Source organism: Nycticebus coucang, chromosome 1 (assembly GCF_027406575.1).
Source record: "Nycticebus coucang isolate mNycCou1 chromosome 1, mNycCou1.pri, whole genome shotgun sequence".
NCBI classification, from domain to species: domain Eukaryota; kingdom Metazoa; phylum Chordata; class Mammalia; order Primates; family Lorisidae; genus Nycticebus; species Nycticebus coucang.
Window position 1 is genome coordinate 623892 of NC_069780.1, and position 23310 is coordinate 647201.

The 23310-nt window shown below is 38.4% G+C and overlaps 1 protein-coding gene across 4 annotated transcripts in view; it reads right to left on the minus strand.

Moving 5' to 3' along the window:
- YTHDC1 (YTH N6-methyladenosine RNA binding protein C1) overlaps nucleotides 1–22679 on the minus strand; it is a 31945-nt gene extending 9266 nt beyond the window's left edge. For 2 of the 4 annotated variants that reach the window (XM_053592516.1, XM_053591746.1), the window contains exons 1-10: nucleotides 22337–22641; nucleotides 13389–13490; nucleotides 12727–13055; nucleotides 12183–12609; nucleotides 9149–9238; nucleotides 8633–8686; nucleotides 7961–8055; nucleotides 6141–6249; nucleotides 5945–6062; nucleotides 1143–1227 (exon numbers count right to left, since the gene is read on the minus strand). In XM_053592516.1, coding sequence (XP_053448491.1) covers nucleotides 1143–1227; nucleotides 5945–6062; nucleotides 6141–6249; nucleotides 7961–8055; nucleotides 8633–8686; nucleotides 9149–9238; nucleotides 12183–12609; nucleotides 12727–13055; nucleotides 13389–13490; nucleotides 22337–22364 — 1437 coding nt within the window. In that variant the 5' untranslated portion in view covers nucleotides 22365–22641. Of the gene's footprint in view, nucleotides 1–1142; nucleotides 1228–5944; nucleotides 6063–6140; nucleotides 6250–7960; nucleotides 8056–8632; nucleotides 8687–9148; nucleotides 9239–12182; nucleotides 12610–12726; nucleotides 13056–13388; nucleotides 13491–22336 lie in introns of all 4 variants that reach the window. The other 2 variants (XM_053593888.1, XM_053593087.1) reach the window with 2 other exon arrangements.
- Between the last annotated feature and the right edge of the window lie 631 nt (nucleotides 22680–23310).

Consider the following 23310-nt stretch of genomic DNA (forward strand, 5'->3'; position numbering starts at 1 on the left):
TTCTGTGACAATCACCCTCTGAAAACAAAGGAGTATTTCTTGGTGCAAAATACTAAAATACTAAGACAAAGTCATCCATCTTACATAAGTGAAGGGAAAATACATGTTAGTGTGTTTGCCAAAAACTTTGGTAACTGAGAACTGCTAGATGCACTAAAATACATCAGATTAACCAGAAAGGCAGCCTAATCTATAGGCTTTTTGAAATTCTTCTTTTCAATTACAGCACTAACAGTTTTACTATGAGCCAGGAAAACACATTTTTTTCTTTTTTAAAACAGAGTCTCACTATGTTGCCCTTGGTAGAGTGCCATGGTGTCCCAGCTCACAGCAACCTTAAACTCTTGGGCTTAAGCGATTCTCTTGCCTCAGCCTCCCCAGTAGCTGGAACTACAGGCACCTGCCACAATGCCCGGCTATTTTTTTGTTGCAGTTGTCATTGTTGTTTAGCTGACACGGGCTGGCTCCGAACCTGCCAGCCTTGGTGCATGTGGCGGTGCTGTACCCACTGTGTTACAGACACCGAGCCAAGAAAATATAATATTACTTCTGGCTCGGAATTATGTGTGGAAACTATGTGGGTCAAAGGTTTTGACTTAAGTTCTACACACTTTCATTTACAGATTTAAATGCCTGAGTATATATAATCTTTTGGAAGGCTGATTTCTACTTAGAAAACTTCAGTGAGTATGTTAAATGGCAATTCTAACATGTACACTTAACATTTAAAATCAAGCTAATTCCCTTTAAGAATTTTCCCTTCAATTTATTATCTGAAAGTACCATTTAAAGCTACGTATATTTCAAAATTATGGGGGTCGTATTAGTCTTCAATCACTATAATTATGAATTCCACATAAGAATATATTCTTTTAAACTTTCATATGAATTCTTTAGAAATGGTTAAAAGATGTCCTTCAATTAAAACCTCTTAAGGGCTGATTACATGTTATGTACTTTTAAAAGAATCAGTTACTCAGAATAATAAAATTTTGTGAAAGAAAAAAGAAATATGAGAATTTGGGCTTTTGTATCTTCACAATGCCCTTACTATGTATTTTTCTTAGAATGAGTATTTATGGTTTATGTTAAAAACAGAATGTCTGGTAAAAATTAAAAAAGGATCAATTAAAATAACAAACCTGTCCATCACGCCCAATCTTTACTGGCTTATGTTCATTCCAAGGGTTGGTGAGATGAGCCGACTTAGTGAAGGGTAATTCTCGCCTAAATACAAAATAATATCAATTACATTCTTTTGCAAATTCCTTTAAGGATCTTATGCTACCTTCAGTAGTAAATTCCTATGTTAATTGTAATTTAAAAGTGATTACAATTTTAAAAACCACTTATAGTGGTTTTTAAACCACTTATACCTCCCTTCACAGACTAGCTCCTTTCAAGTTCTCTTCTGGGGAAAAGAAAAAAGAAAAACCTAAATAACACAGTACTCAAGACAAGGGGCTTGAAAACTAAAACAATTTGTGGCTTAAACCCCAGCTCTCTTTAACTTCTCTGAGCCTGAATTTCTTCATCTGATAAAGATATCATCCATCATCCTTTATTTCAGTTGTTCTACATAAGTTTGCAATAAAATTACATAAAATATTTAACACATCTCCTGCTTCTGTGTACTCAAAAATCTATAATTATTAATTGACCAAGAAGCCGAACCTTAACCTGGCTGTTAACACCAAGTAATACCAAGTGCCCGTCCGTAGCACTGGGCTGCTCTCCATTTCTGTCTTCCCACTTCAGCAAAGCAGTGTTCTCCACACCAAGGAGGGGTTCTTAAGTTTAAGTAAGTTGTTCACTTAAATTCATGTATTTGTATTGATAAGGCCATCTACTTAAAGCCAGTTATCTATATAATTTAATCTCTAATAACCTGGCTCTGAGATCTCTGAACCACAGGGCAAAATGGTCTCACTAAATTTTAGATATCCTGTATGTTTATAGACTTGTATCAATCTAACACAATGATAAACAAAGATTATATGTAATAAACAGTTGTTAGATGCCAAGGAATGATCAGAAATTAACTTTACCAGCATTTGCTAAAGTTTTCATCTATTTACACATAAAACAAATGCCAAAATAAATCACTGTTCAAAGAACTGTTCACAATACCTACAATACAAACGGAACTGTTTAGCCAACAGACAGGCACAAGTAAGACAAAGCAGCCTGCACCCTTGACCTTTCAGCCATCAGCCGGAGAGCAGGCACCACCTGCAGGACACAGAAGTCTTGTTTTGTTTAAGTGGGGGGTGGCCTGAGAAAATGTTTCCTGGAAGAAGTGGTATCTGAGATAAGCCTGAAAGAAAAGCAACTCAGGTAAAGCCTTCGGCAGAGGCAAAGCAGGCCACATCTGAAACTGATGAGTTTCTACAGGTACAGAAGAGGGAGAGGAGCAGCATGATCCAGGGCACAAACCATATGAGCGCTGACTCTAACCTCACATACTTTTTTCCAGTGGTAAGACAGAATTTTGTTAGACAGAAAGGAGTACAGGAATAAAAAGTACCAGAGCTTCTGGCAAACGGGAAGACCCAAGTCGGAAGTCTCCCCTACACACATTTGCTTAAAAGGCAAATAATGCTCAGATTTTATATAACTTCTTTTAAGCCTCAAAAAAACTTGTGATATTTATAGTGAGAGGTACGTATACCAGAATTCAGCTAAGGTGGCAGGTGAGCTCTGTGCTGGTGGAGATTCATACACAGGGGGTGTGGGGGCAGCCAGTTATGGAAATGTCTACTACCCCGTTTCCCCGAAAATAAGACATCCTCCGAAAATAAGACCTACTTACAGGAAAGATAAGACGTCCCCTGAAAATAAGACCTAGCGCATCTTTGGGAGCACACCTTAAAATAATTTTTGGGGAAACAGGGTAGTACGGCGTAAGAGCTTGGTTTCTTAGTAAGATACACACCCTACTTCGTACTTGAAGAGTGATTCGAGAGATTTTTAGTTCCTTTTCAAACTACTGGAGGTGGAGAGACTAGAACCAGTCCATCACCAAAACTTACAGGGATGTCCAATGTTTTTTCTTTTTGGCTGCATACTACATGCCATTTTAAACAGTTACAGGAAAAGTGAAAACCTACAGCCACTGATATATAGAAAGGTTGCAAATGACTAACACCAAAGGTGGTCCCACAGTGATTTAAATATAAGCAATTGAACACTCAAGACTCAAAGCACTAGTAAAGGTGCACGCTGAGCTGGACGCTGAGCAGAGCAAGATTCTTCGGGGGCCCTGGCTCCAGCTGAAGAGTATTTGCTCACTACTTCAACACACCAATCTAAGCCAGAACAGTGCAGAACACTAAAAAGCCTCAGGCAAAACAGGGCTCAGAACAAATCAGGAGAAACTGGAGTGCCTGTGGTCCCTGTAGTGCCCTTATTTGTCCGCCCTTCTCTGCATCACAAAAAGCACGCCCACCTTTTGAGCAAGATACCCACTGCCTTAGTTGTGTGAGAGAAGTTGGCTGCCCAGTGTTCACCTCTGGCTGTGCATCCTGGTTAACAGGCCAAACTCTAGCCCTGGTCTGCAGCCTGGGGCCAGGGTCTCTAGAGAGGGCTCTACAGAACATGGAAGGGACTCCCTGATCTAAGCAGCTCTGCAAATAGGGCAAATTTTAAAAAACAAACTACAGAGGCTTGATGTACTACAGTAGTTTGGCATATGTTAAATGAATGGAATAATCGAAAGAAAAGAGAAATGGGTCATCTGGACCGAACATAAAAGGAGTATGAAATCCAATCAGTAAATTTAATTCTGGATGAATGTCAGTTCATAAATAATGATCACAGCCTTATTTGGAGCTAATTACAAGTGGCAACTTAAGTATGTCACTTGTTATATCTCTTTCTTATCAAGTAGCGTGCAACTATCCAGTCTCAAACTTCTTCCTTGTGCCTATAAAGCACTTGAGCCACCAGGGACTCAATAGGTTTGGGTGGGTCTCAGGATTCTACAATTTAACATCAGATGCCACTGATACAAGTGATCCAGGAACAACACTTAAAGAAACTTAGTCTAGTTTAATTATTATATCTGAAAGATCCTTACATAAAAGTCTAATGACTATCATATCTGAAAAGAAAAATATTAACAGCAGTTACTATTATTAATAGTAAAGCCCTCAGTATTTATAAACACTGAATCCTTTTCATGTTGAGTTAAATGTAATTCTCATCTATACATAACACTTAAACTCAAGGAGTTCAAGTAAATTACTTAAGGAAATTATCACTCAATAAATATCACATGCCTCCAGAACTGTGAAGTATTGTAAAATTACTCTTGAACAAAGCTTATGGGTATTAAAAAATTATAATTATACTATTTTATTTAAAAATATAATTTCTAGGTAAACCTAAGACATATTGTAAGACAATAAAAGTACTTTACTCCTCAAAATTTTATACCTGATATTAGTATGATGGCCTATTTGGATTCTCCTTTTCTTCTGTTGCTATACACACTTCAAACAAGTTAATAAGATAGTCAAGAAGGAAATGAATATTTAGATTAATCTATGAACTAAACTCATCTTCTAAAAAACTGAGAAACAAATTTCCTTATCAGAAATGTGAAAATGAAGGTTAAAAGAAATACAATTATTTCCTTTGGCCTTTTATAATCGGTCACACATGCACAAAATAAATAAAAATTAATAATAAATAAAAATCTCCTTGCCAAAACGTAACTGTCACCTTGGTTCTTGCTAGAAATTGTCACCAGATTGATAAACTTTAACAACTTCAATTTTAAATTCCAACTGTTAAATTTTGAAACTGCGGGGACGAGGGCATGAGGGTGTCACCAAGAGTCTCAACATTGCATCACTCACTCCCAGCACTATATTCTCATCTGCCAAATCGCTCCAGGTTATATGAAAAGCTGTTTTTGCGAACCACATTTAAGAGATAAACCAAATTCATTTAATCAACTTTATGCAGAAGAATTTAGATGGCTTCTGATTTTTCTCCACAGAAAGCAATGATGGGCTGAGTAGTTTCCTATGCACAGCTGTCTGCTACTGTACTAACAATCAGCTTCACATGGTTTCACATCACTTAATCCTGGGGGCTGGAGGACAACTCTCTGAGAAGGGCGTCCTCAGGTGACTCGGTTGTTATGCAAACATCCCATAGTGAACTTACACACATCTGGAGGACACAGCACAGTGCACATCTAGGCTACAAACCTGCACAACATGTTGCTACCCTGAACAGACAGACTGTCACACAGGGAAAACGTTTGTGGACAATGTCATGAGCCGCGGTCCCACAGGTGGTTCACTGTGGATGGAGCTACTGGACAGTGCCAGCTTCTACTGCCACTTCCCAAGTATCTCCACAGCTCCTCACTCTCCTACAACACAAGTCAGGACTGCCCATGATCTTCATTACTATTCGTCTGTCTTTTGTTCTCTTTTACTAACCATCTGCTTCATAAAAAAGGTAACTCTACCCCAACTCACAAGGTCAGTGGTTTGTTTCCACCCTCTTCCTTGTGCTCCTCTGCTTTCTAGACTATGGAGGGCATTTTTTCTTCTTTATTCAAGCCAACTTATAACTCACAAAATATCCATATCCTTTCAGATATTTAACTAAGATTAATTTTATAGGGTAATAAATCTGTGCATGCCATCTATTAGTCTTACACGTATAATAATTTGGTAAGGAACTAAAAATAGCTGTAATAACTCAGTTTTTAAAATAAGTCTTTTTTTGTTGTTGTTGCAGTTTGGCTGGGGCTGGGTTTGAACCCGCCACCCTTAGCACATGGGGCCAGCACCCTACCCGTTGAGCCATAGGCACCACCCCTAAAATAAGTTTTGACTAATTTTCTAATAAACATAGTTTAACAAATTATTCCCAACTGTAGCCCATTGGGGGCGGGGGGAAACTATCTACACATGTCATTTACCTGCAGATCCAGTCGATCTTGAAGACGCCCCCCAGCATCTTGGCGTTCATCCCTGCTGGGAGCACCCAGTGTATGGGGGACCCCCCATGGTGCGACTCTGAAGAAAGCCTTGCAAATCCTGCAGGATCATATCACATTAGATGCAGATGCTGACATAATTAACACTTTTATATGCCCAAATTATTTTTATTCTTACCTTGAAATTTTCCACTCTCTCTGACAGAAAATATTAAGATGACACTCCTTGCAGATCTGAAAGCAGCATTTAATTTCTTTTCATTTACAGGGAGCGTAGACCATACACCCTATCCAAATAATATAAAGACCACAAATTAACTGCAAACCTCTCATGTTTCAATTTAAATCTGCAAGAGCTGCCTACACACAGATTACAGTGTACTTCAAATTCCAGTAAGCTATAATGAGGAAAGGTCTTATTTTCAGCTGACAAAATAATGTAGTAAAAATTTGTTAAAAAAACCAGTTAGCTATAACTATTTTAAAATCAACCTTTTACTATAGTAAATGTACACTGTTTGAAGGTGAATTCCAACGTGTATGTTTTTCTTTCTGAGAAACTGTGCTTAACCAAATAATTTAAAAAATTACTGTTTTGGTCAGCTCTAAGTGAAGAATTTCTGTCAAGAGACTCACTATGTTTCTATCTGTTTTATCTTTTAAAGCAAGTGGTTTTTCTATTTAACTTCAAATTTTCATGTATGTTTGGCTGAAGACACCTGTGTTTTACATAGAGCCAGAACACAGTTATTTATTAATTTCTGAAGCAGTTTAACCAATTCTTCATCCACAGAAGATTAAAAAAGATGTAACGGTAAGATAAGGCAGAAGCTCTAATTAATTCAGCTCGCACCAATCTGTTCGCATGAACCACATCTTTACTGTAGTCATCCCTCAGTGTCTGGGGGTTGGGGGGTGGTCCTAGGACCCCTCTGTGGATACCAAAACCCCCAGTGCTCAGTCTCTCATACAAAAGGCATAGTATTTGGGTGTAACACATGCACATATGCCCAGATATTTAACTCATCTCTAGAATACTTATAATCCCTCATACAATACTAAATGCTATGTAAACAGCTATCATACTGTTTTGGGGTTTTTTTTTTGTTATATTTTGTATTTTTTTGTTGTATTTTTTCTCTTTATACTTCAATTTGTGGCTGAATCCAAAGATACGGTACCCATGAATACAAAGGCCACTGCGCTTCTGCCTAAATACACTGCATTTGGATAACAAAACAGGCTACCACTACAAAGGCTATGTGGTTTTTCCTTCTGCTTGCAAAGTTTTATCGGTAATCCTTGACTTAAGTTATAAATAGAAAATACTGACAGAAATGGTTAGAAAAAATTTAACTTTAGTTTTAATTTTCTGATGATTAAACTGTATAGCTACTCAATTTAAGCCAAGACTAGCAAAACATTATGATAGCTTTATAACACAAATTTATTCTTGTAGCGAAAACATATAAAATTAGTATAACATCCTAGAGTAACTTGGCATATCCTTTTTGTAAGGTCTGGGGTGGGCCAGTAAGCTAATTTCCTCTCTTTTCTTCCAAACCCAAGTAATCTTACTTCTAACAAATTAAAGAAACTCTCCAGGAATGACTTTTTTCCCAAAAGAATCTCAAAAGCATGAAACAAGCATCAACATAAAACAAAAATAGGTTAACTAAAGAAACTTAAAAATGTTAGCATAATATATTACCAACTAAAGAAATATGAAACCAAAATCTACAGAAGTAGATCTTTTACAGTACGAAGTTAAACTACATGGTCTTCAACAATGAATATTCTGATTCCTAAAACGCACATATGAAATAAAAGAAAACCCAATTACTACTACGTTTCCAATTCTAAGTGGCAACTGGGCTGTGGATCTTTAAAGCTTCAATAAGAAGTACAGCACCTTATGTTACTGAAAGTAACTTAAGTCCACTTTCCCATTTAAAAATTTCAAGGTTAGGATAGTTTAAACAGAACTGATGCTAATACCTTTGCTTTGGCAAGTGACACATTCTCATGGTTGTTACTCTTTATGAGGAAAAATCTTGCATCCTGAAGGACATATTTGAGTTTACTGGTTTGATCTGAAAAAAAAAAAAAAAAAAAAAAAAAAAAATCCAAATTTATTAACCACAAGCAATTACCACATAAAAGGGTATACATTATACTAAGTAAAATTAGCCCTCCACAACCCAGCTAAACTTGTAAAACTCAACAATCACCCATCCAACCTGGAAAGCTAAGCCACAACATGTAATAAAGTAAAGTTAAAAAAAGACAACTAGCATTTTGGAAGAAGGTAAACCTCATCTAGTGATGTTCCGATATATCAGATCCAAACTAAAGAATGAAAATGGCTACAAGTATTACAGAATTTGTATCATATGTATGTAAAGAGAACAGACTATTATGCCATTAATATACATACACACATCCCATTTTGTCCAAAACTAAAATATCCTATAATTGTTTGGTATGGCTCTAAAAGATAGGCAGTAAGAAGTGGACACAGAGCTTTCTACATAAGATTGTATTATTTTTTCTTAATTTAATATATCAGAACATTACTACATTAAAGCAAACTATTAATGAAGAACTAATAAGGCAAAGTAATGACTTTATGCAGCATGCAATGAAAACAATTTCAAATTTAAATGATACCTTTTCGGACAGCACGAACGGAAGATGATAATTTCTCATGCTTCTTTTCTGAACCTGTATTTAGCCAAAGTACATTTGTTCAGATTGAGCTTTAATAGAGATAAGACAAAATTTCTACAGTCTTGTCACATAAAATTCTCATTCAAGACAATTTATTCCTACTGACGCACCCACACACACAAAAAAAATACTTCTCAATGTGTACGAGTGTTTTGCTTTTTGGGTTGTTTGGAATTTTTAAAAAATATATTTGAACAATTTCCCACTCAGAAAACTAGTCACTGAATCATCATCTTCCAAGAAAAAAAAAGTAAAAATTCCACTTAAGCAGTAACAGAACAGGATTAAAATAAGAAAAAGCTTAGTTTCCTCTAGAATTATTACACTGAACATGCCGAAAATCAGTACTAATGCATATCAACAAGGTCACACTAAACTAGAGCCTCCACACTCACTAGAGCAGATCACGTTAGGATCAGTCAGATACCATCACTGGTGAGAGTAAAACGCAAATACCTGCATAAGACTCTGACGCAGAACTTCCACTTCTATCAAAAACAATTGGAGATATGCCTCTAGCTCTCTTCCTTTCCTTCTTTTTCTCATCTAAAAAGAATCCAAACAAGAGTTTTCAAATATCACAACATAGAAACTAAAACAAGTAATCAAGCAAGAATTTGTCACCTCGCATCTGGTTTTTGCACAGCCTTCGTGCAATCTTTACCTGTCCCCTGCTCCCTTAATTTCTATTTTAAAGACACTATTCAAAAACTGTAACAGTTAACTATTTAAAGAGCTTTAAATAAATTCTCTCCCTTTATTTTCAGAACAAGTTAATGAGATATTCTCATTTACAGATGAAGAAACTTTGGCTGACAGAGGGACTGGGCAACTTGACCAGGGTCTAGGTTCCTGGTTGCAAAATATGGACACAGAGATCTGGTCCTCTGGGTTAAGAATACAAACCGTGAGCCCTGTTCTTATTAAAAAGACATTTTACTACTATTCATTAAAAGGGACTACGTGTCTAACTAGTTTTTGTTTTGTTTTCACTTTCTTCAGAAGTTCTGATGTTTCTTTTAAATTTTCTTCCATGGATATTTTCTTTCAGGTGTGTAAGCACTGTGAATTGATCACACTAAAAATAATACCTCTCTTGTTGCTATTAAAAAATAACATTTATGGTTCAAAGTACTGACGGACCCCTCACTGAGACAATGCAAAGATAAAACAGATGCAGAAGACCGTGCCCAGCTGCCTTCCTACAATGCTAGACCTAGCATTAATATCAAAATCTAACAGAATTTTTTGCCTTTTTTGGTATAACTCCCACTTCTCTTAGCCCCCTACCCTAACTATTCCTCTCAAGTCAAAAAAAAAAAAAAAAAAAGTCATCTGATAAAGTTTCATCAACCACAAAGCATACTGCTTTTATAACAAAGCTACTAACAAGTCTGAGGAAGAGGTGGTGCCTGTGGCTCAACGGAGTAGGGCGCCAGCCCCATATGCTGGAGGTGGCGGATTCAAACCCAGCCCAAAACTGCAAAAAAAAAAAAAAGAGAGAGAAGCCTGAGGAAAACATAAAACAAACTAAAAGTCTGGAATAGCCATGACAGAAACTAAACTGTAATCTCTGGAATTTAAAGACCGCTAGCATCGCCACAGCCAGGTGTGGTGGCTCACACCTATAATCCTAACACTTTGGGAGGCCAAGGTGAGGGGATTGCGTGAGGCCAGGAGTTTAGAACCAGTCTGGGCAACATTGCTTCATCTCTACAAAGGATTAAAAAAAAAAAAAAAAAAATTAGCCAGGTATGACAGCCCTCAACTGTAGTTCCAGCTACTGCAGAGGCTGAGGCAGGAGGACTGCTGAACTTTGAGGCTGCACTGAGCTATTATTGCACCACTGCACTCTAACCTGGGTGACAGAACATCTCATTTCTATTAAAAAAAAAACAACAACAAAAAAAACCCCAAACTGAGCTCCAAATCTGTCCCATTTTTCTTTCATGCATCAGAGAAAAAAACTACTGTATGAAAAAATAATTTCCAGCATACTGAACATAGTACCCCAAATGTATATTCCACGTAAGGAATTCTCCTCTAACAAGGAAAGTAAGGGTTCCAGGTATCTCTTTTAAAACAATGAACAACTTCTGTTAACAGCTTTGCTATCAAAATTTATTGAAAAAATAAAGGCTACCATTCAATTTGAAATGTCTTCACAAAAATAAAGTATCATCAAGGACTGGCCATCATCTAATCTACGCGCTTATTAAAAATACAGACTACTCCAGGTCTTATCTGTGTAAATAAGTCCTCTTTAACTTACACAACACAAACATTCAAGTTCAGGAGATACTGTTCCTAACAGATAAGAAAAAGAAGATGCCTGTAACAAAGTGTTCCCTCCCCTGTGAGTGGTTTCACTCACCCTTTACAGCAAATGACGTCCAATGCTTACTGCCAATGCAGTTTTTGTTTCCTGTTGTCATAAATTTTAAAGGTATATCCCATCAGTTTGCAAAAAGCACGATGGGGGCACAAACATAACGATTCTAATTTTTACATCAAATCCAACAATTTATCTATTGAACTCTTTAACTCCCTTATAAAACTTGTCAACTCCCAAACCCACATCTCCAGTGAACAAAAGGCTGTAAGCACTTCAGTGGCCAATCATGGGAGAATAACTGGCAGTCTGCTCTGTCATCTACACTGTACCAGGAATATGATTACTAACAATGTACTACTTACTAAATGTTAAAATATAATAATGAAATTATGTGCTCCCATGGGGGAAAAAATTAGTTTTGATTCTGCTGCCAAATGGCATTTTACTATGAAAATATTTTAGTAAGTGGGCAGGTTTCAAGAAATTATATTTCAAGTATGCCAGTGTTTAAATAAGCTGCTGTTTACTGGCATAAAAATGTAAGAACTTACAACATTAAAATCTGAAATACATTTACTTATAGAGAAACAACTGGACTTGTGTGTGTGTTTTTTTTTTTTGAGACCAAAGTCTCAGTCTGCCCCCTGGGTAGAGTGCCTTGGCATCATAGAAGCTCACATAAACCTCAAACTACTGGGCTCAAGCGATCCTCCTACCTCAGCCTCCTGAGCAGCTGGAATTATAGGCACACACCAGGACACCCAGCTAATTTTTCTATTTTTAAGTAGAGACAGGATCCCACCACTCTTGTTCAGGCGGGTCTCAAACTCCTGAGTTCAAGGGATCCTCCCACCTTGGCCTCCCAGAGTGCCTGGATTACAGCGTGAGCAACTGCGCGAGGCCTGGAATAGTGTTCATTTACAACACAATTAATTTGAAGCTGAGAAATATCTTTAGTGAAATATGCAAAATATTATTCAAGATTATTCAGATGTATTTATAACACACAGCAGCATATTATTAACCATAAAAGATTACAAGACAATGCTACTAATATACCCCATCTCCTCAAAAATTTTATAATTTAAACATTTTCAAGAATAAAACGAATAGTTTTTTTCCCCTAGAGACAAACTTTTATATAAAAAGTAGTACCTGATCCATCTGTGCCTGAACCAGATCTGACAGACCCATCTGTGAAGGAAACAGATTCAGAACCAGAGTCACTGGCCTCACTCCGAGTGTCATAGTCATTCCCCTCCTCCTTCTGGTCTCTCTCATCCTGTTCATATTCTTCTTCCTCTTCTTCTTCCTCCTCTTCCTCTTCTTCCTCCTCTTCTTCCTCCTCCTCCTCCGCATCTTCATCCACCTCTTCATCTTCCTCTGCATCTTCTTCTACCTCTTCGTCCTCCTCCACATCTTCTTCCACACCCTCCTCCTCATTCTCAGTGTTGTTGCCTTGCTCATCAGAAGACCCGCTGGTACCCGTCTCACGGTCAGAGCCATATTCTTCAGAGTTCACTTCTTCCTTAGAAGACTGGCTGGATCTGCTTGCACGTCTATCCAATTCAAGCCCAATTCTCTGATGTTTAAAGAAAAAGGGAATCAGCAGTCATATAACAGAAAAGGTCAGAGTGAAAAAATAGTTCTAAAGCCTTAAGAATAATTGCTGTTTTATATCTGCAATAACATTTACTACCTCAGAACCATCTGGTGTAGGGGACTTAGTCCTCCTTTCAGGATCCCTTTTCCGCAGGCAAGATTTTTCAGGCTGATTCTTATAAGGTTCTCTGGCAGCACTGCTTGATAGACGAATTTTCCGATCACCATCTAGACGCTTGTTTCTTTCAGATCTTTGATAGTCCTCATTTTTATATTCTGTAACTGACTTTCCTTTTGTACTAACTATCCTTTTGTTATTGCTGACAGATGAGCTCAATGGCTTAGAAATCACTTGTCTTGAATGAACAGAAGGCTTTTGTCGCTTGGTATCAGTAGATTCCATTCGATCACTTTTTCTTTTTGATCCTTTAAAATACAATTTAAAAAGACAAAGTTTTTTAATATTCCATTTATTTCACCAAAGATTAATAGATAATGTACATCAGGGAGAATTAAGCCTTATTTCGTCAAAAAAGCTTCAGAAGTATTTTTTACTCCAGAGTTAATAGAAAACATAAATTTTGACTATTGGAATAAATCCAGATATTTAAGAAGTTTCATATATTAAAAGGAAACACACGCAGTTTGTTACATGTTTGGTTAACTGGCTCAAAAAACAAGTACGAAAGCATGGTTCTTAAAAAACTAAATCTCCCTATTTACAGTCATTTTAACAAAAATAGTAGAAATCTTACATACCCTTTTTCTCGTTTTTATCTTGTTCACTCTCTGGATTATACAGTTCATCATCTTGTTCAGGTACTTCAGTCAAAATATCATCTAGAACATTAAGTTCTCCATCTGCAAACAAAATTTAAAATTAATAGGAAAAAATCAGTATCATGTAATATTCAAGTATTTACTAAGTGTGAGGCCATAAGTCCCAAGTAGTTTTTATTTCAATTAAAGCATAAGATTGACTTCTATAAAGCAATACAAGGTAAAGGTTATATAGAGAGGTCTTCCAAGCTATGAGCATACATCCCATAGGCTATAAAAAGAAATAATGGAGTACACAAAAGGATTTTTATCGACTTTAAATTTTTAACTTGCCATGGCTTTCAAATGTGCACAATGAAATCAGTATAAAAATACATGTGTAAAATTTATAAATATACACTTGTCAAAATGTGCGCTCTCCATAAGATTACAAAGGTAGTGATTTCACAGGGCAGAAATGCCAGCTTAACCAGATAATCAAAGTTGCCATCACCAATAACATCAGACAAACCCAAATTGAAGAGCACCCTAATATGTCACCGTCACAAGATACAAGAACTAAGAAGCTACTCCATAATAAACGAGACTAAAGGGATGTGACAATTGAATACAACCCATGATCTGAGACATAACTGGAAAAACTGGTGACATCTTAATAAGGTTTGTGTATTAGAATCAGTATCAATGTTAATTTTCTGATTTTGACAGTATATAGTTAAATGTTTTAAAAGTTCTTATTTTTAGAAAATAAGTATTTAGGGGAAAAATATACCATATCTGCAACCAACAACTGGTTCAGGAAAAAAAAAATGTATAGGTGTGCATAGATACCATACATACACTAAATAAGAATAAAAAAAAAAAAGACATGATGAAACACTGCAGAATGTGGTTGAAGAGTAAAAGAAAATTCTCTGTACTCTTGTACCTGTTCTATTTATCTAAAATTATGTCAACATAAAGTTAAAAGAAAAAAAATCACTGATGTGCTATATAATCAAAGTATGGATTATAAAAGTGTAACTTGCTCAGAAAAGACAACTATGACTAAATTGACATTCAAGGAGCATGTAAACAGCAAAGTTTTGTTTCCTTACCCTCCCTGCCCTGTCAAGATAAAATAAATCTTAGGCAAACACCACCTTACATTGACTTTTTAAATTTTCTCCAAAGAGAATTACAAAAAATAAATTTTTAAAAAATGTACTTAAAAATAATGTTTTAAGCACAAGGTAGTCTAGTTTCAAAAATGTCTGTCCAATTTTAAGATGTAACAAAGGGTAAGTTTAGGCTCAGCGCCTGTATCTCAGAGGCTAGGGCGCCAGCCACATACAATGGAGCTGGTGGGTTCAAATCCAGCCCAGGCCTGTCAAACACAACGACAACTATAACCAAAAAATAGCCAGGTGCTGTGGCAGGCACCTGTTGCCCCAGATACTTGGGAGGCTGAGGCAAGAGACTCACTTCAGCCCAAGAATTGGAGGTTGCTGTGAGCTGTGACACCACAGCACTCTACTGAGACAGACACAGACTCTTGTCTCAAAAAAAAAAAAAAAAAGATAAAGGGTAAGTATAAAGTCATGAAAACTGATGAGAACAGAACAATTACATATGGCTCCAAGCAAAAAGTAATGCCCACTCCAAGTATACTTAAGTTTATTAATTAATAAGGTGCCTATAAACAGGTTAGATGGGATTCAAATTTCCCTAAAGTGGGTAAGGAATCAGTGACAAACAACTAAAACAGTTGATATAGGTCACACGAAAGAAAATAAAGTCAGAAAAGAAATAGAAAAGGTAGCATTGTCTCTTTATATTTGGAGTCAGACATAGTTCTATTTTAAAATTATGTCTAAAATGGTGTAACAATTTCTTTGGGTGGTATTGATGATCTATTCTTTACCATTTTTATTTTTGTTTACTTATTTTTAAAATGTTATTTAGATATTTATGTCAAACAAAAAAAGCTTCTCTCATCCGCTAGATTTAAGTTTTCACTAAAGGCAAAATTCCCTAAACACGTGAATGATGACCAGACTTGGTGACTCACGCTTACAATCCTAGCACTTGGGAAGCCACCGCAGCCTTGGGTTCAAACTATATTCCTGCTTCAGCCCCCTTTGAGTAGTTAGGACTAGAAATGCCTGCCACCAAGCCTAGCTAACTCTTATTTTTTGTAGAGACAGTGTCTTGCTGTGTTGCCCAGGCTAGTCTCAAACTGCAGGCTTCAAACTGCCTGCCTGTCTCTTAGCCTCCCAAAGTGCTAGGCATTAACTACAAAGCCTGGCCAGTATCAAAGAGATTTGTATAAAGACAAAAAAAGAAAATTTTAAAACTATTACAATGAAATAGGCAATTAAGTAAATATAGTGCTACATAAATCTTTTCAGAAAATCCCTAGATCTTAATTAGAAATATCACCCCTAAAGCCTGAATATTCATATTAAATTATACATTGCACATGTGCTAAATTTAATATAGAATGAACAAATTACGCAGGCATATTCAAATCAATTTAAATTTCAAAGACATGTTTAAATTATGGTTTCTGTACAAAAAGGAGTATTATTATTTTAAAAAGTTTAAATGAATTCAAATCCAGATATTGACTGCAGTTCTACAAAGTACCAACAAACTTCTGCAAGACAGTATTAACCAATGCTTACTTAACAAAATAAAATACCTTCCCACTTTAACCTTTTATCTCCAACACCTGGATCATATATACATATGATATGAAATAAACAAGGCACATCTTATCATCCATTACTTTGCAGATAAAAAAAAAACAACAGAAATTTAAGTTGACCAAATATGTTTCTCTAACAACAGTGGGATATTTGTCTAGAGCTCTGGCTTTCTAAATCTACACTTAGATTGGAAATATTAAAAACACCTTTAAGCATAAAGAACACGACACAAACACAATATACTAAAAGACAATATGCATGCAGATTAATTTCAAATTAACGTACTAGAAAGTTCCATGTTTCCAACATTAAAATGTTTTAAATTTATTTAAATATTTAAGATCAACTATAACATCCTCACTTATCCAAATTACAGTCCATGACACCAATAAGCTGTGTAGTCAATTTAATCACAAATTGACAAACCAAAACCTGCAGGATAAATATGGCCCATGGGCTGTTTTTATATGGTAAGAATGATTTTTATACTTTTAAGACACTAAAAAAAAAAAAAAGAATATATGGCAGTGAGGGGCGGTGCCTGTGACTCAGTGAGTCAGTGAGCAGGGCGCCAGCCCCAAATACCCAGGGTGGCGGGTTGAAACCCAGCTCCGGCCAAACTGCAACAAAAAAATAGCTGAGAGTTGTGGCGGGCGCCTGTAGTCCCAGCTTACTCGGGAGGCTGAGGCAAGAGAATCACCTAAGCCCAAGAGCTGGAGGTTGCTTTGAGCTGTGATGCGACAGCACTCTACCGAGGGCAACAAAGTGAGACTCTGTCTCTAAAAAAAAAAAAGAATATATGGCAGGAACTTGTGGCCCACAAAGCCTGTCAGGTCTTAGTTTTCCTAACCCCTGATATAAATGACCACACTGTAATTTTAAGTTACTTCTCTCCATGGCTAAAATGTTTATACATATATTTACTGAAATATAAAGGGAAAAGAGATTTGGAAGTGAGAAAAGCAGGTTATTGCTTAAGAGTAAGGTTATTAGGGAAGTCCCAGGCTTTCTAAGGTCATATTTCTTCACCTTTGACAAAAAGGCATTAAGAGAATACAAAGATCAGTGTTTAGGAAAGGAAAAGGACAATTACTAATATTTGAATCTCCTAAGGAGTTCTTTAACCTTTAATCTTGTCTTATCACTAACAGACTCTAATAAACCGTGCCTGCCCCAACTCTTTTCCTGAGTAGGCTATATAATATACAGAAATCTGGTCCAGAACACAAAACAAATCCTTTCTTAAGAATAACTTTTCTTTCACAAAACAAGTATTGTACTATCTACTGCTACATTATCACCCCCAAACTTGGTGGCTTACAACAATAACAATTACTTTTCATAGGTTCATGGTTCTGAGGCTCAACTAGAGTCCCTTATGTGGCTGCAATAAAATGCGTAAGTCTGAAACCGTCTGGAGCCTTGTGCATTCCCAAGTCTGGCTGGGAAGCTGGTGATTCTTACATATTTCTCTCTCTGCAGTCACCAGCCAATAGATCAGCTTCAGGGTGGGAGGATCTCTTACAGGGTGTATTAGGACTCTAAATGCATAGGTCCCAACAAAGGAAGGTCCAGGCAGAAATTCTGCACTACCACCAGTCTTTTATTAAAAGGTAATTACAAAAGACTGCCCAGGGTCAAAGAGAACACATACTCCACTTAATAGTCAGGAGAAATGTCAATATGTGGTGAAGGTTTTTAAAGCTATCACATATACTTAGTTTTACTTAATTGTGAGGATTTTAGTTAATGTAAGGTGCACTTTTAAAAACCAAAAACTAGAGGCCAGGCATGGTGGCTCAAGCCTGTAATCCCAGCACTTGGGAGGCTGAGCTTGCCAGAGCTCACGAGTTTGAGACCAACCTGAGCAAGAGTGAGATCCCTGTCTCTAAAAAATAGCTGGGTGTTGTGGCAGGCACCTATAGTTAATGGCTTAAACTCAAGAGTTTGAGGTTGCTGTGAGCCATAGCACTCTACCAAAGGTGACCAAGTGAGACTCTGTCTCAAAAACAAAAACAAAACCTGGTTTAATAAGGCCAATGTTGGTGCTTATAGTATTGGATTATAAAGCTAACCTAAACTGGGTGGCGCCTGTGGCTCAGTGAGTAGGGCGCCGGCCCCATATACCGAGGGTGGCGGGTTCAAACCCAGCCCCGGCCAAACTGCAACAGAAAAAATAGCTGGGCGTTGTTGTGGCGGGCGCCTGTGGTCCCAGCTGCTCGGGAGGCTGAGGCAAGAGAATCGCTTAAGCCCAAGAGCTGGAGGTTGCTGTGAGTCCTGTGACATCCTGGCACTCTACCGAGGGCGGTTTAGTGAGACTCTGTCTCTACAAAAAAAAAAAAAAAAAGCTAACCTAAACTGCTTCCTTACAGTACTGGATTATAAAGCTAACCTGAACTGTGCTTGGCTGGAGAAAGTGCACTTTGCATACATTTTAATTCTTTTTTTTTTTTTTTTTTGGCCGGGGCTGGATTTGAACCCACCATCTCCGGCATATGGGACCGGCGCCCTACTCCTTGAGCCACAGGCGCCACCCTAATTCATTTTTTTCAATTTAGAATACATTACTTATAAAGAAAGGAAACATTTTAATACTTTCACAAGCTATTGCTGTTAAAGAGGATAATCACGGGCATTATCTTTTTCAGAAAAAAAATTACCTCTTTAAAAAATGCAGTAACATCTACTAGTCCTAGGTTGACTTTTTAAAACTACTTTAATAGATGTTTTAAATCACTTTCTTTACCCTGAAACATTATTGATCTCTACAGGGGTATATGTGTACATTCAATACTTCACAGTAGTTGGCAGCAGCAAGGAATATTAATAGTAAAAAGAACAAAGGCATATTAATAGTAAAATGAACAAAGGCTGTCAAATACCGGATTAAACAAAATTCTATAAACATACAATTTGTGTACTACTAAAATAATCCTAATTTCTATGTGATAAAGCAATTCACATTGGGTATAGTGGCTCACATCCATAATCCCGGCACTTTAAGAGGCTGACACTAGAGGATCGCTTGAGGCCAGGAGTTTCAGACCAGCCTGTATAGCCTAGCCTCTACAAAAAGCGGGGGGGGGGGGGAAGCCAACCATGATGGCAGCTACTTGGGATGCAGAGGTGGGAGGACTGTGTTGAGTCTAGTGACGTGGAGGCTACACGCCACTCACTGCACTTCAGCTGGGCAACAGAAAGAGATCCCACCAAAACGAAAACACTTCACAGTATCAGATTTTTTGATTTCTAAATAGAGAACTATACAGACTCTAAAAATCATTTTCAAATTTCTAAAATTCAGTTTCATAACTAAGATGCCACAACAATATAGATGTTTCTCATAATGAGCCAGTCCAACAAATTAGCTCTGAAACAAAGCTTCATTAAACAGTATTTCCATTTAGACCTAATATTCAAATCCATCTAAAAGTTATACATTAGTAATATATATGATAAATCCAGTGTTTGAATGCTGTTTTTTAAAAAACCCTTTTTAAAAGACCATTTGACTATTTATGGGCCCAGATTCTCACCTGGAAACAACCAGCTCGAGTAGTCCTGATAGTCTTCTGTTAAGACACAGAGAAGTTAACATATGTCAAGGTACTGAATGAGACAATCAGTGTATTTACTATTACCATCTGAACATACACCATGCCTACTCTTCTTTCCCTAAAAAACCCCGTAATACTAACACCTATCGTACTAAAACAGTACTTAATCTGTCTGTCCCTAGTATAAATGTCTACAACCCCTGAACAATAACAATGTTAAAAAACTTCAAATAAACTGAACTTTCAGTTCAATAGAATTCAATGTACAACGCTTGGTAAAATAAGAAGAAGAGGATTACTAAAGGGGACAATCATACTCATCTCCAGATGCACAAAGTGTTGTCACATCTTCCAAATTTTCAAGAGGATTTCCCAACTGAGATTTTAATTTGGAATTGCCTTTTTTTTTTTTTTTTACCCTCAGCAGAGTGCCATTGCATCACAGCTCACAGCAACCTCAAACTCTTGGACTTCAGCAATTCTCTTGCCTCAGCCTCTCAAGTAATAAAGACTACAGGCGACTACCACAATGCCCAGTTATTTTTTATTGTAATTGTTATTATTGTTTAGCAGGCCTGGGTGGGGTTCGAACCCGCCACCCTCAGTGCATGTGGCTGGCGCCGTAACCACTGTGCTATGGGTGCCCAGCCTGCCGGACTTTTAAATGTTGCTCAAACTCCAGACCTAAAGCAATCCTTCCACCTCAGCCTCCCAGAGCACCAGGATTACTGTAGTGAGTCACTGCACCTGGCTTGTATCATAATTTTTAAAATAAATAAGTTCAGTTATAAAAATCATGTTTTTTAAAAAAACTAAACAAATACGAAGCAAAAACAAAAACCTTTCCAATGTTAAAAAATTTATCCTATGTAAGACTAATAGGTGACATTACGAGTCCCAATAATAGTTACAAAGTTTATGTATTTAGACTGCGTTATTGTCACTAAACCCATGTCAAAAATAAAACTTTTAGATCTACTTTTCTTTTTTTTTTTTTGTAGAGACCAAGTCTCACTATACCGCCCTCGGTAGAGTGCCATGGCCTCACACAGCTCACAGCAACCTCTAACTCTTGGGCTTACGCGATTCTCTTGCCTCAGCCTCCCGAGTAGCTGGGACTACAGGCGCCCGCCACAACGCCCGGCTATTTTTTAGTTTGGCAGGGGCTGGGCTTGAACCCGCCACCCTCAGCATATGGGGCCGGCGCCCTACTCACTGAGCCACAGGCGCCGCCCTAGATCTACTTTTCTTCTTCTGTCTACGCTACTACTTGGCTTCTAAAGGTATGTTAGACTTAACAGACAATAAATAATTCCTGAGAAGTAATAAATTTTACTCATTTTTGTATTTGGTTCATCTCTCCTACCACAACCACTAGAGCTCCCCATACACACAGCTCCTAAATGACACAATCACATGTTTACTGAATTCTTACTAAGATAATGTATTTTAGTAACTAAGCTTACTAGTAATTAAGAGTAGTTTGCTTTATTCACTAACATCATGTAACTCTATGTTCACATTCCTTCTAGATTTCTCAAAAAAGAAAAAGGGAGATGTTTAGGAGTTGGTTTAATCATGAAAATACAACAGCTATAAGCTAATCAATGAACTGCTTACAATAAGGCCCTATTCCCAGCCATTCCTTTCACAAACTTATCCCTATTCCAGAGAAGGTCACTGATGCATGAAGTGTCTCCTGACACAGAAATCAAAAAATCTTAAGAAATGATCACAAGTCTAATGCAACTTGACACTAGAGCCCATTTAACAAACCCTCCCCCCAAATTAATTAGCCACATACAGGAGATCTCAGAGATAATGTAGCAACTGTCATATTTTCATCGACTCTACATTTTCCAAGACTACCATGTTATCCAAAGAGTTGAAATAGATCTTTAGGTAGCACCCAATCTAGATCTCTCTCCAAACAGGTATTGATCCAGTTTCTATATTAACATCTCTATAGGCCTAGGAGCTTAGTATTTTGAAAAACATTCGATTGCAACAACATCGATCGGTTCTTCCTGTATTTCACTGAAATTTTGTCCCTCCAACTCTGTAATTTGCACCTGTTCCTGGTTGTACCCTCTAGGAGCCACACATAACGTATGTCTAGCAGAATAGCAGCCAGGATTTTGTTTTGCCGGAACTAAGTCACCATTATCTTTTCAAATACATGCTTTCCGAAGTAAGTATTCGAGGAATAAAACGAACAGTTCTTGCCGCTTTGCCAATTTTACAGAACAGCCGGAAGTTACGTTTAGGTATCTCCAGAGATTAATAATCCTCCTGTACCACTGATTAAACATGCTCACCTAGCGGACTAAAAGCGTTGATCGTGGGGTTAAGGGTTTTCAAAATTTACTCTAACAGAAAAAGGCTGTCCTGAAAATACACATTACATCCACGGAATCTTAAAGGAAATAATTCTGGGGGCCTGCGACTCACAACCGGCACTCTCCCAGCCGCGCCCAGGACAGTGAACGGAAAGACAAGCGTGAAATCGGGTCACAGAGAAATCCCAGGCGCGACGAGATGTTAGGCCACACGGAGACCGAGAATAGGCGGCCGGCTGTTTGGATGCGAGCAGCCGGCCCCGCTCCAGCCCCGGCTCTGCGCGACCCCGCCCCGCCCGGGCCGCCCGCAACGACGACCCCGCGCCCATCTCCGCACAAACCTTTCTCCTCCCGGCTATCCGCCGCCATCGCTCCCGGCCGCTTTCCGCCGCCGCCGCCGCCGCCGCCGAGACGCGACTCGCGCGGACGCCGCCGCGGCAGCAGCAGCGTAGGCCCGTCCGTCGGTCCGGCCCCGGCCCGGCTGCGCACTGGCCTCTACGCTCGCCCTCCCGGACTCTCCCCGCTTCTTCTCTTTTGTTTTCTTTCACGCCACCCTCCGGCAACCCAAGCCCGGCCTCCCAGTGGGACGCAGACAGGAGCGAGAGCGCAGGGGCGGGTAGGGAACCGATGGCGACGGCGGGCGGCGCTAAAATGGAGCCTCTTCCTGCGGGAGACAATCCCGCTCCCGAGATGCCCCGCGCTGTTTACGCTCCGTCCGTCCTTGGAACGTCACAGTGCGCAGGGGGCGGGGCGGGGCGGAGAACGAAGCGTGATGTAAGCACGTTGCCCCGCCCCTCGCAGCGCGGCTGGCTCTGGAACCTGCCTGGATCCAGCGATTTGGGTTGCTCAGGTGTGCGTGGCCGCCGATGCGCGCAGGTGGCTCAGATTTCTCGCCGGCAATCCGACGAGGCCCGTCTCCTCACTGTAAGCAAATATGCCTTTCACCGCTTTGCAGGGCCTGCTGGTCCAGTCCTGGACATCCGGGTCTGTTCCAGGCTTCCTGAAGGCGATGCAGTGCGCACCTGGCCGACCTGAGGTCACAAAGGCCCCCCTGTGTTTAAGCGGGGAAAAAAATTATGTTGTGTTTTAGTATGGCTTTGGTATTCACATACAAATTTAAACAGTTATTGAGGCCCTACGGTACACAGTTGATTTAAACACGATTGAGGACTCTACAGAAGCGGACCGTTATGTAACTATGTAATGTGCGACTTTACGTAAGAAAAACTTGCATAAGGGTCATGCAAGTAATGAATGAAAATGTAATTTTGCTTCAATACACAATAAATTATAAGGAGAAGAAAATTCCCTTCCC